Source organism: Cetorhinus maximus, chromosome 3 (genome assembly GCF_964194155.1).
Source record: "Cetorhinus maximus chromosome 3, sCetMax3.hap1.1, whole genome shotgun sequence".
NCBI classification, from domain to species: Eukaryota; Metazoa; Chordata; class Chondrichthyes; order Lamniformes; family Cetorhinidae; genus Cetorhinus; species Cetorhinus maximus.
This window is the reverse complement of record NC_135881.1, coordinates 34,639,766-34,657,120: the sequence shown is the minus strand read 5'-3', so window position 1 is coordinate 34,657,120 and position 17,355 is coordinate 34,639,766. Positions and strand designations below refer to the sequence as shown.

At 43.0% G+C, this 17,355-nt stretch overlaps 1 protein-coding gene across 2 annotated transcripts in view; it reads right to left on the bottom strand.

Annotated features, from left to right (window-relative positions):
* pfkpa (phosphofructokinase, platelet a) overlaps positions 1-17,355 on the bottom strand; it is a 131,890-nt gene that overhangs the window by 23,598 nt on the left and 90,937 nt on the right. For both annotated transcript variants that reach the window (XM_078537418.1, XM_078537409.1), the window contains 4 exons: positions 16,442-16,588; positions 8,069-8,139; positions 6,264-6,351; positions 3,807-3,959 (listed from right to left, as the gene is read on the bottom strand). In XM_078537418.1, the coding sequence (XP_078393544.1) occupies positions 3,807-3,959; positions 6,264-6,351; positions 8,069-8,139; positions 16,442-16,588 (459 nt within the window). The remainder of the gene's footprint in view (positions 1-3,806; positions 3,960-6,263; positions 6,352-8,068; positions 8,140-16,441; positions 16,589-17,355) is intronic.

Sequence of the window (17,355 nt, the reverse complement as noted above, 5' to 3'; positions counted from 1 at the left end):
AAAAAAAACATGCAATTCGGTATTTATAGGTGGGGAAGATTATCCACTGGTTCTATAAGTTAGTTATCCAGAATGCTGTTTTCATGGGATGAATATTTTGCCTGAAATGAATTCCCGCGTTTGATTGTTTACTATAGAATGTCCAATTTTTACTCTGAACAATGGAATATTTACACTAATTTCTTCTAATTTCGAACATCAAACAAAGGCAAATCATTTTATATGAGTAATATTTGTTTCACTACAAAATTAGGACCATGCGTTTATATTTCATAACATGTTTAAACAAGTATGTTTAGTGACAATAATTCAGGACAAGGTTCAAATTAGTTATTCTCACAGCTTACTTCAAAACAGAGAACACTTAAAACAATCATACTCCTGTAAAATTGCACCTTTTCATGGCATATGTCATTAGAAATTCCCATAAATATAGCAATTTTCAGCAGAAAAAAAGCAGAAAAAAATGAAAGCAATAGTGGAAGCAGCATGCGACACAAACTCTGCCATATAAAAATTTTGCAATGCCAAGCACACAGTACATTATGTGAAGGACCACAATAATTATAATGCAGCTAGCCTCATCAGAACTAAAACTGAGAAAGATGGGACTTACCTCCACAATGACATTGACAGAAGTATCAGCACCAATAGTAAAATCACTACCTGGCACATTATTACTTATGGTAGCAGGCACAAGACACATTGGGATGCAAAACTCCTCAAGACATTCACGTGCATGATATAATTGCAGCAAAGATTCAAAAGCCTGGGTTTCCAGAACAAACATGATTTAGCACATTTTTTGATTATCACACTGTAGAGCGTAGCTTACTATCACATGACTATAAATGTCAGGAGGGGTTTGGCTTCCCATCCGCAAACAGAAACTTCAAGCACAAGTGCATGCAAAGCGCCTGCAATCAACACAAATCTGCACAAGAAAGCTCACACTGGCACATTACAGAGGTAATGTCACAACAAAATAAATTTTGAGCATCAGTGAAGTCTGCACAGGAGGAGTTGGGAGAGACATATAACAGCTCACAAATGATTAGATACAGGCTCAGGCAACACCATCACAATCTTGAAACTGAAATAAAAGTTGAAGTGTAATATTAAAATGGAGTGAGCAATTAATAGGATTTGCCTCACTTCGAATTTAAAATAGCGTGTTTGAAACTTCGGCAGGTGGAACTCGCATGAATCAATTTTTTGATAACTAAATTAACAACAATGACCACTTGCATTTATGTAGCGCCTTTAACACAGGAAAACATCTCAAGGCACTTGGAAGTGTAATCAGGCAGATTTACACCAAGGCAAAGAGATATTAGGGGGAGCAACCAAAAAAATCAGCTAAAGGGGTAGTTTTTTAACTAGGATCTTGTACAGAAAAACAACGAGAGGGGAAGAGACTTAGGAAGGAAATTCCACCACTTTGAGCCCACACTGCTGACGGGACAACCACCAAATGCAGGAGTGAAAGAAGTGAGGGATCCATAAAAGGCCAGAGTTGGAGGAATGCGGTGCTCTTGGAGGTCTGTATGGCTGGAGGTGATACAGAGATAGGAAGGGGCAAGACCATGGAGGGTGGATGCCAGAGAGAACTTTAAATTTGAAGCACTGATGGACCAGTCACCAATGTAGATCGTGGAGCACTTGATTGAGCAGGACACCACAAGGGTTAGGATACCATTGTAGGTATCCTGTCTTGCTTTCTAAGCCAGGTCACTAAGTGAAGGATTACACCACTGTGAGGGATAAGGGAAGATTATGAGGGGCTTGGACAGGGTAGATAGAGAGCAGCTGTACCCCTTAGTTGAAGGGTCAGTCACGAGGGGACACAAGCTCAAGGTGAGGGGCAGGAGGTTTAGGGGGGGATGTGAGGAAAAACTTTTTTACCCAGAGGGTGGTGACGGTCTGGAATGCACTGCCTGGGAGGGTGGTGGAGGAAGGTTGCCTCACATCCTTTAAAAAGTACCTGGATGAGCACTTGGCCCATCATACCACTCAAGGCTATGGGCCAAGTGCTGGTAAATGAGATTAGGTAGGTAGGTCAGGTGTTTATCACGAGTCGGTGCAGACTCGATGGACCGAAGGGCCTCTTCTGCACTGTGTGATTCTGCTTTCAGGACCATAAAGTACCATCATCACTGGATGGCAAATTTGACTGAATTGGGTGGTGATTTTAGTGATGTTTAATTTTGCATTGGTGTTGAAAACTTTGGACAAATAAAGATTTACTGTTTCATTGTTTGATCTAAAAACACATTTATTATTTTAGGATCTTGTTGGCCTGTGTATTTCCTATTGTTCTAAGATATATTAATGCTAATGCTGGGCATATTTATACCACATGGGCTGCAGGAGCTTAAAGGCAGCTCACCACCACCTTCTCAAGGGCAACTAGCGATGGGCAATAAATACAATTTTGAAATAAATGCCATCCCGTGAATGAATTTAAAAAAATTAAAGATCAACTTTAATACTTCTAAGGATTTGAGCTTAATGCTAGTGCAGTTTCAGGAAAATGAGAAAATGTTGCCTCATTAGCAGAAAATGTATATGCGGCGATTAACATGCAATAAAACTAAAACCATTAATGAAAGTTGTAACAGAGTTGATACACAGACAGGTATTGAAAGTTTTTTTCAGCTCTGCTGAATGCCTCAGTTTACCTACCTTGAACAATATCCAACTGCAACTTCATCCGCTAGCATTAACAATGGTCATACTGTTGTTTACACCACAAAAATCACCAGGTTGTTTTGGGGAAAACAAAGAAAAGGTTACCTAATCACTTGGATTCCACTGAAAAGACTGATAGAAAAAGTACTATGGAGAGAACAAATTTTTTGGATGAAATGGACTGTTACCTATTCTAGCTGAATGTGTCAAACGTGCCTCAGTTGGTAGTGCACTCATCTCTGAGTCACAAGGTTCCAGACTCAAGTCTCACTCCAGGACTTGAGCACACAAATCAAGGCTGACACTCCAGTGCAGTACTGAGGGGAGTGCTGCAGCATTGGAGGTTCCATCTTTTGGATGAGGTGGCAAATCAAGCCTGGCCTACCCTCTCAGGTGGATGTAAAAGATTCCATGGCATTATTTCAAAGAAGAGCAGGGAAAGTGTCCTGACCAATATTTATCCCTCAACCAATACCACAAAAACAGATAATCTGATCATTAATTATCTCACCACTGTTTGTGAAAGTTGCTATGCACAAATTGGCTTCTGTGTTTCCTATATTACAACAGGGACTGCACTTCAAAAGTACTTTGTTGGCTGTAAAGTGCTTTGAGATGTCTGGTATTTTTGAAAAGAGCTATGTAAATTTAAGTCTTTCTTTCTATTTCGGAGCAATGAGACACGTGATCATGTTAATTTTGGTTTAAAAGTGGCTGGAGCTCCTTTTAATGAGCTCCTACTATTCAAAAGCATTAAATGAGGATTTGAAGATATAGTGGTTTTCAACGAAGTAAAGACTCATCGATATCACTTCAGAATTGCCAAGAACAGGAAGTCAAGTCAAGATCGCAGAGGCTTAAAAATTAGCTTCCCTGGCAGAAAGCTCTATATTGGAAGAAATGAATTTGTTTATCCAAAAATAGAACTCAGCAGTCCACTGTGAAGCACCAATCAACAAGATTAAAATGAATGTAACTTTACATTTGTAAGGGAAGTGAGTGGTTTTGAACAATGGTTTGAACCCTGCTGATGCTAGCAGATAACAGATGCAGTTGAAATGATTGCTTAGACCATTGTGTTAGTTTTGCAATTGCACATTCCTAGACAGACTTACATCAGTTATGGCGTTCAGGGCAGTATCTGCACCAATGCTGAAGTCTGAACCAGGCACATTGTTGGAGACAGTGGCAGGAACCATAACCATGGGGATACAGAACTCATCATACTTGGCACGTGCAGCTGAAAGTTCCAAAAGTCCCAGGTATGCCTGGAGGGCACATCCAGATTAGCTTGCATGTACAATAGTTAAATTAGAAACATGGCAAAGGCCAAAGGGGGAGCCACCTGTCACTCACACTCTCACATTAGGTGAAAAATACATAACACATATTTTAAACAGTAACATTCTGCATCTATTTTCATCATTTCAAGTTCCCAATGCAACCACCCAGCACTACTGTTCCTCCTTCAACTAGGAAAGCAGGTTAGGAGAGCAACAGGGACATCTCCATATGATTCACCAATAACCAAACTTGAGTAGCCAATAGAAGATATGATTCTATGGAGGAAAAAAAAAGTAGTAGGTGGTGTTGTGGCTCAGGCAGTAGCACCCTTTTGTCTCAATCCACATCCAGGTCCCACTCCAGAACTTGCTGGCCATGGAAGGAGCATTCGTGACACAGTTTAACAGGTTGAAAACCAGCCTGTTAATCCCGCCAACACTTTCCCACTCGACTGCAAAGGGGTCTAGCAACGATGACATTTACTATGCATTCATTTTTATTGTAAAACATGCAATGGTGCTGCTTTGCAGTCACCTATTAACCCATCAGAGACTATAATGAAACCATCTTTTAAAATGACTTAGTCTAGCTTTGAGACCTCTTGACTTGCCTCCAATATTTCACTGACCACAAATACTGTAACAAGGTACTGAGAATTTGAAGCAAGAGCCTTATGCCATATACATTATAATAAATTATGCATGCATTTAAGTTCCATCAATAATGTAAATTTGGGGTTTGCATGGCATGCAAACTGCTGGAGCAGCTGTCTTGCTGTTTATGCAATCACCAGATTCCCTTGATTAAATTTCTGCCTTGATACTCATTATCTTATTCTATACATACATTCTATAATCAAAATTTCCATTGCATCTAAAGAACAGAAAATGTCCTAGGCAAAGGCGTTGCAATATATGTGACAGTGAATGGGCCAGTTAAGCCCATTAACAGTGCAATTGCCTGCTATTTTTCATCGCCCATCCAACCTTACAGTTGGCGGACGGGCAAATCGGCCAGGTGGCCTTTACATTTTTCATCACTAATTTAATACTGTATCAAATATAGGATTAACATGGTCAACATGTGGAGCTGCTAATTCTATATTAAATTTTAAAAAGGTACAATTTTTATATGTATCCGTAGATGTGCAAAACTTGACATCTTGAAGGAAAACAAAATGCATGAATTCAGCTTAACATGGTTTCAGTAGCAATTACTGGTGTTTTGATAGTTACTATTGATTTGAAAAATTTCAGGTTTTCTAAAACACTTAGGCCTGAATTTTTAGCTCGGCGGGCGGGCACGATCAGCGGGCCCGGGATTGGCCGGGAAACCGACCACCGATGGCGGTTGGTCCCTGACTGCGATTTCACGCTGGCTGGCCAATTAACAGCCAGCCAGAGCGAAGCGCACGCTGGGGGCAGGAGGAGGGTGGGCAATGACATCAGCGTGGGCGCGGGCAGCTCTGGGAGAAAGCTCCCTGAAGGCAGGGAGCTGCAGACCCAAAAAGATTATCCAATAAAATTTTAAAAAGCAACAAAAAATGTCTTAGCATCACAATCAGGCACCTGAAAATCTAGATGATAAAAATTTGTGGGCAGCATTTTTACGTGGTTTCATAACAGAAACCTCACCCCGCCCTTGGATGAGGTTTCATGGGCTGCTTCCGACTTTTGTGTGAGCCCGCTGGCTGAAATATCGCGCGGGTGCACGATGACGTCAGGACTCTCACCTGATGTCATCGCACGCGAATTCATGCCCGATTGGGTCGGGCGCAAGCCCACCCACCCACCCAATCAACATAAAATTCAGCCCTTAAAATATTTGACAAAGGTTTTTTTTTTTGTTTACAAACCTAACTGTATTTTAGCTGCCGTGCGAATTACAATTTTGCAACAAGATGTAGGAAAATTAATGGAGGGGCTCATCGCCTGAATTGGTCAATTAGGGTACAGCACATGACTGTTTATGTGACATCACAGCCAGTTTTCTGCTACACAGTACTCAGCAGGGTCAGTTATCCCAGCCAGAGTGCCTGCTATGGACTGTATGATGATCAGGAAGAGACATGAAGAGCATGATTTACTCAGCTGTACTATCAGTGTAGCTGTTTTCAGGATGGGATTTATTGAGGAATATTTGACCTTTGACAAATGAGTATTTTTTTGTATATTTGGCAGATTTTTTTCATACATTTAGCAAAGCTTATGTTTGAGAATTACGTGTAATTTCAAACATAGACACAGCATTTTACCATGCTTCAGAATATTAAAAAATGCAGCACCTACCTCAAAGCCGCCAATCAGCAGAATAGCACTGATATTATGCGAACGTATTTGTTCAGCAATGGCATTTGCATTCTTTGCAGGAAGGGTACTGTGGCGTATGAATAAATAAAATGCATCAGAAACAGGGGCAACTGATTCATATCCAGTTTGCAATGTATAACATGAAAACATTCACAGAACTGTGGCAAAATAAGCAACAATTCAAATATGGCTCCAATTATATATATTAATTTTGGAGGAGTTGAAACAGACATCCAGAGCAAGTGTAAGGTTGGTAGAGTGACCACACTCTTTCCACACCACACCCTCCCCTCTCCCCTAGCCCTCCACCAAAAAAAAGCCTTAAATCACTGAACCATTTTTAGGTTCTGGAGTCATTCGAATGCAACAGGCAAGTAGCAAAGAGGAACTCCGCTGCAGTTCATCAGTTGTGAGAGAACTAGGAATTCAGCTGACCCCCCTACACACAGCCAGTTAATAGGTTGGGCCTCATCCCATGCCAAGTTCAAGCACGGTTAGACAGTATTTTATTTTGGAGCTCAGAAGAGAATTCCTGTCTTTCTTGAACTATAAAAGTCAAAATTTAAAAAAAGAAAAGAGAGACCTGGGTTCCTTTTCTTTCATAGTCACCTTAAAGCTATATAGGTCGCTCATTGCTTGGTGTACCCCATCCTCCGTACTTCAAATTGCAATCAGAGTTCTGTAATGACGTCAACCCTGTTCTGAATATAGAAACAGCGTCCTGCCTGAAATATGGATGTTGTGCACCAGTTTACATGCTCAAAATTGCATGTAGTGGGCCTTGGGCATCCAAGATTACCCAAGGTTCCCCCCGGCACAACAGTTTTCCTCTGTAGACTATTCTTAAGATTAAAAACAGGCAGGGCAGTGGAAACTCTTCTCCATTGTCTTTCAACATCAATTATGAATGAGCATTCCTTCTACATTAATTTAAACACACAGGGCTTCACAATAACTCCAAAGCTCTACAGTCACCGTCATAATGTACAAAAATATTTTATGTTTTCTGTCATTAATTATAAATGCCTAATGTGAACTGAAATAACAAAACTTATTTCAATTAACAGAAATGGTCAGGAATTATTTTCTTATATTGCAAAAACATATTTGTAAAATTATTTGTTGTCTTGCGAGAAAAGGTTGGGCAGGTTGGGCCTATACTCAATGGAGTTTAGAAGAATGAGAGGTGATCTTATTGAAACATAAAAGATTCTGAAGGGCTTGACAGGGTAGATGCTGAGAGGATGTTTCCCCTCATGGGAGAATCTAGAACTAGGGGGAATAGTTTCAAAATAAAGGGTCTCTCCATTTAAGATGGCGATGAGGAAGAATTTCTTCTCTCAGAGGATTGTTAGTGCTTGGAGTTCTCTCCCCAAGTGAGCAGTGGAGGCCAGGTCACTGAACGTACTGAAAGGCCGAGTTAGACAGATTTTTGATTGACAAGGGAGTCAATGTTTATGGAGGAAAGGCAGGAAAGTGGAGATAAGGCTCCAGAAAGGTCAGCCAAGATCTTACCGAATGGCGGAGTGGTTTGAGATGCTGAATGGCCTACTGCTCCTATTTCTCAGGTAAACAAACCATTTCAATTGTGAAAAGAAAAATCTATAGACTCAAACTTCGATCACTATCTACTGGATTGAACAGATCCTTTGCAGTGATAGTAAAGTCCATTTGAAACTGCATTGCAATCAGGCTTCCTCTATTTCTCAAATGATGGCATTTAAGAATACCAATTTACATTTGTATTCACTCTGGATTAAATACATGCACACTGTTGTATTTACCGTTTAGTACCCAAAAGGGAACCGCCTTGGCCTATCCAGCCTCCAACATCGCCCCATTTAATTTCTTTGATCTGAAGGGAGAGGAGAAAATAAGTAATTTTAAATATTCTGTATCTCTCAACTTTTCCTATTTTTTATATTGTTTTCTTGTCTTCAAACTCTCCCATGCTAAGCAACGTTCCCCAGTTTTGAGGCAGAGCACGGAACCTGCTGCCATTCTTCAATCTCCGTTAGAAACCAGTTAACAGCAGCATGAAATTGGTCCAACACTGAACAGCCCAATGAGGAAGTCACTATGCTCAGTATTTACTTGACCGGAGTTTGAAAACTTGCTTTGTTCGTCTCATGGGAAATCTCAGGCATCAATGTATGTTCTGTGGTACATTAGGTTATTAAACAACTCATGGGCAGCATTTTCCCGTCAGCGAGCGGGGGGGTGGGGCCTGCTCGCCGACGTGTAAAATGATGTGCGGTGACGTCGGACGGGTGTCCCGGTGTCACTGCGCATGATTTAGGTTCTCAGTTCGGCAAGCGCGCAACCGACTTGCCAAATTGTCAAAGGCCTATTAAGGCCTGTTAAAAGCTAATTAACTCAATTTAATGAGCTGCCCATCCAAACCGAAGGTTGGTGGGCAGGTGAAGAGCCCAGGCTGCCTTCGCATTTTTCATGAAACCTCATTCACACGAGGTTTCATGAGCTGTTTTAAAATCTAATAAAAATTTATACATTTATTCTTTGACATATCCCAGCTCATGTGATAGTGTCACATGTGGGGACATGCTTTAAAAGTTAAAAATTCTTTATTTAAAAGTTTAAGACGGAAACAAATCTCCCTGAGGCACCTCCTGCCCGCACAGGGAGTGCACAGGGCTTCCGGGCGCACGTCACAATGGGTGGGCCTTAATTGGCCCGCCCACGTAAAATGGCAGCGCGGCCCCGATTGGGGGCGCCGATTGGGTCCATGCCCGCCCACGCACAACCCCCCCATCACCAAACGGGGGGGGTGGGGGGGGTGGAAATCTCTGGCCCATGTGTGAGTCTTCATCTGAAGTGCTCTCCATTATAGACTACTTCAGTTAAGGCAGTGCTATCTTACAAGTTATGGAGTCACATGTTTGTGACAACACTGCATATGAAAATGAACCATTAGACCCTCCAAGCACCATCCCAGTTGAAGCTTCATTTTAAGTCTGAAAAGTAATGAATTAATCCACTTGAAAATCAATTTATAAAATTAACCAATTCTACATCCACCTGAAAGTATATTTACATAGTGTTATATTTCATGTTTAATCAGTCATGGGTCTTTCAAAAACATTGACGTCAGCAACCATCAGACCACTCCCTGCCAACTCCCCCACCCAAAGCTGTTACAGCAGTGGGAGCCTTAAACATGTGGGATATACCTCTCTTTGTATTAATGGAATAACTCAACTCTGACTCAAAGGCACTCAGTGATAAGAAGTTGACTTAAAATAATCAGCTGTTCTTTAGAAAATGGTTATTGGTCCTTGACATAGTTGAGGACAGGTTCAAGGTAAAGATCCAGGATCACATTTAAATAGAATGCGGAGCTGTATGGCAAATCTTCCACTCACATTACATAGGAATAAGAAATACAGCGGCTGAAACATCTCTCCCACTATTGGTGCTTCCTTCTGTAAACTGATCCACTTATGGCTTTAAGTAATCCGGAGTACACCAGTAATAATAATATTTCAATTAAGCTAAGTGGCAATGTCAAGCAGATCAAATCTAAATGGCAGAGTGCAGTGCTGGCTTAAAAGTAAAGCTGCTATACAACACGCATGTTGATTAGGTTAAAGTAAATGCTCAAACTATTTAAGCCTCCCTGATCAGTCAAAAGGACAGGAAGGTCTTTTCTTGGTTTACTATAGGGTTTTGCCGAAAGCAACCTACATCCTACAGTCTGCCTGTTCAAACTGGTACATAATTCAAATTCTCAATGCTGTAACATGTTTTTCCTTATATAAAATATGCGGCATCAGTAATAGAGGTTGGAACACTTTAGTATAGCGTGATAATACACACAGTAAAGCTCCCTCTTGTGTTATTCCATGAATATATCCTAACTCCAACCTCGCACCAACACCTATTCTACACCAATGTGAATTTGCAATCTTGTGCCAGGTAATCCTATAGCTTTTTAAGTGAGACTGCCAATTTAGTATTTATTTCTGCTCAGCGGCATGTTTCTTCTCACTTTGCTGTTGGAATGTGGGTGACATTGGCACAGGTGTTATGTATTTCCCATCCCTAGTTCCTCTAAGGAGATTTAAAAGTCAATAAACAGTATGGAGTGAAGTCACAGGGATTCCAGGCTGATTCCTTCCATAATGTCATCAGTAAACCAAGTGGGATTTTAGGATAACCCAGCCATGTTCATTTTAGTGTCAGCCTTCAAATTATCACAGTTATTCAACTCCATTTCACAGCTTAAAGTGAAAATTTGAACTCATGGCAGGAAAACAAATTGGAACTCACTGCATTCATTGTATGAGTGAAAAACGGGCAGAAAGGCGAATTTGGGAGCCAATGTTCCAATGCCCAAAGGGTATCCAAAAGATGTCTGACCAGATACTGGGTCAGGTGATTTTTCTGGCATGCCTGGTGGCCGCATAGATATCTAAATAAAGGGTTAAAATACCCTGTTATTGGCATCCTCGCCAAAATCTGATATTGCAGAGCAGAATTCTTTATTGTTTGCTGGGTGATAGCCAACTAAAGGTAAGCTTTTATTACAAGGAAGTCATTGTTGCAGAGGCAGGAGGAGGAGTGCTGCCCAGGCTTCAACGCATTCACACTACACTCCTCCCCAATACTGCCGCTCATAACACTATGTTACCTCTAACCGCCCCCATCCCAACCTCCAATCCAAACTGAAAATTTCTCTCCTAATTTCATGTCACCTGCATATTTGGATATAACAACTCTATTTCTTCATCAACATCATTGATATAGATGGTTAAAATTGAGGCCCCAGTGCAGATTCCTGGCAACACTATTTGTCACATCCTGGCATTCAGAATAGAATCGCTTTATCCCTACTCTCTGGGTCCTAACTCCCAACCAATATAGGCACCTGCATGTGGATTAATTCACACAGTAAGACCAAAAGTTTATCATCATTTTCAGCTAATCTAAGAGAATGGACATCAAACTGTTTTCGATTTAAAGCATTATTTGGGCCGGGATGGTGGTGGTAGTGTGGGCAGTGTAGCTGTAATGTCACTGGGCTAGGAATCTAGAGGCCCAGGCTAATGCTCTGGTGACATGGGTTCATATCCCACCATGACAATAAAATCTGGAATTGAAAGCTAGTCTCAGTAACAGTGACCATGAAACTATCATAGATTGTTGTAACAACCCATCTGCCTTACTAATACCCTTTAGGGGAGGAAGTCTGCCGTCTTTACCTGGTCTGGCTTGGCCTACATGCGACTCCAGGCCCACAGCAATGTACTTGACTTTTAATTGCCCTCTGCAATGACCTGGCAAGTCACTCAGTTCAAAGGCAATTAGGAATGGGCAACAAACGGTGGCATTGCCAGCAATGCCCACATCCCATGAAAGAATAAATAAAATATTCATGTAAGATTTCTTCTAACTTCCACAATTTCGATTAGAGATCATGGAGCAACCAGTTCCTACATAACACCGAAGCTATTTTGAAAACAGTTTCCAGGGGCTGCACGGAAGTAGCAGTATCAGACGATTGATCCTCCCACAAATAGTTCATTTAAGCAGTGGGTGTGCAAACTCAATCTCCACCACTCCAAGGCATAGCACCTCATTTTTCTTAAGTGCAGCACCAATATTCCACCCTAAAATGTCCAATTTTAAGTGTTCTAACTGAGGGAAAGCAAACTCAGGGCTGGATTTTTGTCAAGGAGCTGGGTATTTCCCAACTCTGCTATCCCATCTCTGTCCTGGGGGAGACCGCCCGGCGTATTTTTGTGCCAGGGAGACGGGCCTGGGCTGGAGACGGGCTGCGCGTGCCCCCAGTTTCATTTTATTCTTCACCTCATCTGTCGCCTCAACAAGAAACTTTTTCTCTTTCTCTCAAGTGCTAAGGAACGCAAGCTCCAACAACTCATCGACACCAACACCCATCTGGGACCCTCCACCCCTGTTTGTCCCTCCGTCCCCACCCCATCTTCCAATCCCAGCCCCAGCCGCGTATTCTCTATACCCCCTGACCTTCCCCTCTCCGATGCTGAACATTCAGTGCTCAGCAAAGGACTTAGTTTCATACCCTTACGCCCTCATCTCAATGAATTTCGGGCTCGGCATGATGCTGAACTCTTCTTCCGCCGTCTTCGTCTCCGTGCTCACTTCTTTGGGCAGGAGTCCTCTCCCCATTCAACGGATCCTTTTACCCACCTCCAATATTCTCCCTCCACCTGGACCCCTCCCTCTGGATTCTTACCTTCTCTTGATCTTTTCACTGAGAACTGTTGGCGTGACATTAGCCGTCTCAATTTCTCTGCTCCTCTCACCCATTCCAATCTGTCTCTCTCTGAACTCACTGCACTCCGTTCTCTCAGGTCCAACCCCAACATTGTCATCAAACCCGCTGACAAGGTTGGTACTGTTGTTGTCTGGCGCATTGACCTCTACCTCGCGGAGGCTGAGCGTCAACTCACAGACACTTCCTCCTACCTCTCCCTGGACCATGACCCCACCACAGAACATCAAGCCATTGTTTCCAGTACTGTCACTGACCTCATCTCCTCTGGAGATCTTCCTCCCACAGCTTCCAACTTGATAGTCACCCAACCTCGGACGGCCCGCTTCTACCTCCTACCCAAAATCCACAAACAGAACTGTCCTGGCAGACCGATCGTGTCAGCCTGTTCCTGCCCCACAGAACTCATTTCTCGTTATCTTGACTCTCTTCTCTCTCCCCTTGTCCAGTCCCTTCCCACCTACATCCGTGATTCCTCTGACACCTTACGTCACATCAACAATTTCCAGTTCCCTGGCCCCAACCGCTTCCTCTTCACCATGGATGTCCAATCCCTCTACACCTCCATCCTCCACCAGGATGGTCTGAGGGCCCTTAGCTTCTTCCTTGAACAGAGGCCCCAACAATCCCCATCCACCACTACTCTCCTCCGTCTGGCTGAACTTGTTCTCACACTGAACAATTTCTCCTTTAACTCCTCTCACTTCCTCCAAATAAAAGGTGTGGCTATGGGTACCCGCATGGGCCCCAGCTATGCCTGTCTCTTTATGGGGTATGTGGAACATTCCTTGTTCCAGTCCTACTCCGGCCCCCTCCCACAACTCTTTCTCCGGTACATCGATGATTACTTCGGTGCTGCTTCATGCTCTCGTCGGGACCGGGAAAAATTTATTAATTTTGCTTCCAATCTCCACCCCTCCATCATTTTCACATGGTCCATCTCTGACACTTCTCTTCCCTTCCTTGACCTCTCTGTCTCAATTTCTAATGATAGACTGTCCACCAATATCCATTACAAGCCTACCGACTCCGAACAGCTAACTCGACTACAGCTCCTCACACCCCGCTTCCTGTAAGGACTCCATCCCATTCTCTCAGTTCCTTCACCTCCGTCGCATCTGTTCTGATGACGCTACCTTCAAAAACAGCTCCTCTGACATGTCCTCCTTCTTCCTTAACCGAGGTTTTCCACCCACGGTCGTTGACAGGGCCCTCAACCGTGTCCGGCCCATATCCCGCGCATCCTCCCTCACGCCTTCTCCTCCTTCCCAGAAACATGATAGGGTCCCCCTTGTCCTCACTTATCACCCCACCAGCCTCCGCATTCAAAGGATCATCCTCCACCATTTCTGCCAACTCCAGCATGATGCCACCACCAAACAAACCTTCCCTTCACCCCCCCGGCGGCATCCGTAGGAATCGTTCCCTCCGGGACACCCTGCTCCACTCCTCCATCAACCCCTACTCCTCAACCCCCACCTATGGCACCTCCCCATGCCCACGCAGAAGATGCAACACCTGCCCCTTCACTTCCTCTCTCCTCACCGTCCAAGGGCCCAAACACTCCTTTCAAGTGAAGCAGCACTTCACTTGCATTTCCCCTAACTTAGTCTACTGCGTTCGTTGCTCCCAATGCGGTCTCCTCTACATTGGAGAGACCAAACGCAAACTGGGCGACCGCTTTGCAGAACACCTGCGGTCTGTCCGCAAGAATGACCCAAACCTCCCTGTCGCTTGCCATTTTAACACTCCACCCTGTTCTCTTGCCCACATGTCTGTCCTTGGCTTGCTGCATTGTTCCAGTGAAGCCCAACGCAAACTGGAGGAACAGCACCTCATCTTCCGACTAGGCACTTTACAGCCTTCCGGGCTGAATATTGAATTCAACAACTTTAGATCTTAAACTCCCCCCCCCACCCCCCCACCCCCCCCTCCTCTCCCCCCATCCCCACCCCGTTTCTCCCCCTCCCTTTTTTTTCCAATAATTTATATAGATTCTTCTTTTCCCACCCATTTCCATTATTTTTAAATCTAAAACTAAAACTTTGTTAGTCTGTCCACCCCACCCCCACTAAAGCTGTACCTTGAGTATCCTGTCTTCCATTCTTAATTAGCACCTTTCTTAGACAATGTCACCACCTTCAACACCTCTTTGATCCTTTTGTCTGTAACATCTTTTGATTATCTGCTCCTATCACTGCTTGCTTATCTCCACAATCACCACACCCTGAATTTCTCTCTCTCCCCCCGCCCCCCCTACCTTAAACCAGCTTATATTTCATCTTTCTCCTAACTATGCTTCAGTTCTGCCGAAGGGTCATGAAGACTCGAAACGTTGACTGATTTCTTCTCCACCGATGCTGCCAGACCTGCTGAGTTTTTCCAGGTAATTCTGTTTTTGTTGTGGCAGGTTAGAAAGTCCACTTCTGTTTACAGGTACATCAGCCCAGATATAATAATGGTTGTTAGGTCTTATAGCCCTCACTACCACCCCTTCTCAATACCACCCTACCCCACCTAGCTACATCCCACCCCCCCCCCCACCTTAACCCTCCAGTCCCAGTAACTGCATCAACAAGAACAGTTTGAATAAATGGCCAGACATTTGTTTTTCCCAGGTGGCCTCATCATGAACACTTGGCTGAGCTCGAAGAATGACAAATGGAATCAGCTCAACAAATCTGTTCAATTGGTTGCAAGGAAGAGCTTTGTCTGACTGACATCTTTATTACGTCAATATTTTTCCTTGAAGAGGATTTTCAGTGCCTGTGTATTTATTTGGATAAGATTAAGAGGTGCAAAGCTTTTCTCAATGGCACTTTCCCTCCCTGTGTTTGATTGCTCCTTCTTATAAAGCTGTCAATGTTTTTCAAAGGTGAATACATAATTATTTTTGTTGATTCCCAACTCAAAACTAGAGGTTAACACCTCCTCGGAGATGCCATGAGCCATGTTTCCTAATAAAAGGGATCCAAATCCACCAAAATCATGGGGCAGGGGGGGAGGGGTTTGAAATCCCCATCCCACAATGGAGCCAGCAAAGGGAAGAACGCTACCTGCAGGCTCGCCACCCTCAGCCTTATTCTGCACCAGCTGGTGGAAACCAGCTCGGTCTGACTCCATGAAAATTCAGGGGCAGAATTTTCCCCCCGTGTGCTCCCTGTCTATACCCAATGATAATTGCATCAGTAGTTCATTTTAATTTAATCGCCATTATGCACACTCCATATTATAATTGATTTTATACAGTGCTCAAGTAGAAGCACAAATGGTTTGAAGGTGGAAAAACAGATCTCAATATCTTAAAGGAACATGGGTTGTAATGTGGCTTTTGAAGGTAAGGAGAGAATTAACAAAGTGAAGTGGTCACGCAATTAGCTTACCATGTTTCAATGTAGCACTGTATTAGGAGTGACATGGTATCAAGCAATGTTGACGTTTGGTTTCTACGAAAGTGACGCTTATACAGATGCCCTCAAAATATTTTCTTGGAGGGGGACACTCAGTACAACCTTACAAATGTATGAAAATTGTCTCATTACCTTAAACATGATACTACAATCATTTTATTACGATAAAAGAAGCAGCTTCTTCTGGTATAGCTATTATCACGAGATATGATGAAAATATCTGGAGCTGAATAGGTGTTTGACTGTTGTGTCCCCACGATAGTTCCAAGCCTCCTTGTACATAGTCACAAGTTTACAAACTTGTGCAAAAATGAAAGATTCCAAAAACCAGTGTAATTCATTCATTTTCCTTTGGAGTGCATGCAAGATGATTCTTTGTTTCATGTCCTTTCTTTAAAATATTGGCAATACCCATTTCAAATAGATGAAATAACCATGCTACATAAACAAGTTTAGAGAATTAGGTAACTCACCTGCCCTTTTGTAAAACCATCAAACCCATCAGTCACTGCCAACATCTTGTGACCTTGGGAAATGCCAGTTCTCACTGCAGAGCGAACAGCTGCATTCATACCAGCGGCCGGAGCGCCCACGTTAAGGATGGCCACAGTGAAATTGCTCTGAGGGTTAAAAAAAAAGGGAAAGAATGGGGGTCAGGTTGGACTTTTAGAAATCCATGCACAGGACAGCACACATCATGATTTGGTGTATTTGAGCACTTTACAGTTTCAGCAACCCATCGTACCATATTTACAGCAAAGAAACAGATCCATGCCAGAGTTTATACTCCAGAGGAGCCTACTCCCACCCTTCTTCAACGGAGTATCTATTCCTTTCTTCATCAGTTGCTTATCAAATTTCCCCTTAAATGCATCTTTGCTATTTGCCTCAACTATTTTTGTGGTGGCAAGTGTCACATCCTAACCACTTTTTGGGTAAGAAAGTTTCTTCCGAAATTTCCATTTGATTTCTTAGAGAATATTGATGGCCTCTAGATTTGTCCTTCCCCACAAGTGGGAACATCCTAGAAAAACTTAGCGTCGGTCTGGCAGCATCGGCGGAGAAGAGCGCAGTTGACGTTTCGAGTCCTCATGACCCTTCAACAGAACTAAGTAAAAATAGGAAAAGGGTGAAATATAAGCTGGTTTAAGGAGGGGGGGGGGTGTTGTTGGGACAAGAAGCCAGTGATAGGTGGAGATAACCAAAAGATGTCACAGACAAAAGGACAAAGAGGTGTTGAAGGTGGTGATATTATCTAAAGGAATGTGCTAATTAAGGGTAGAAAGCAGGACAAACAAGGTACAGATAGCTCTAGTGGGGGTGGGGTGGGGTGGGGTGAAGGAATACTAAAAAGGCTAAAAGGTAGAGATAAAACAATGGGTGGAAA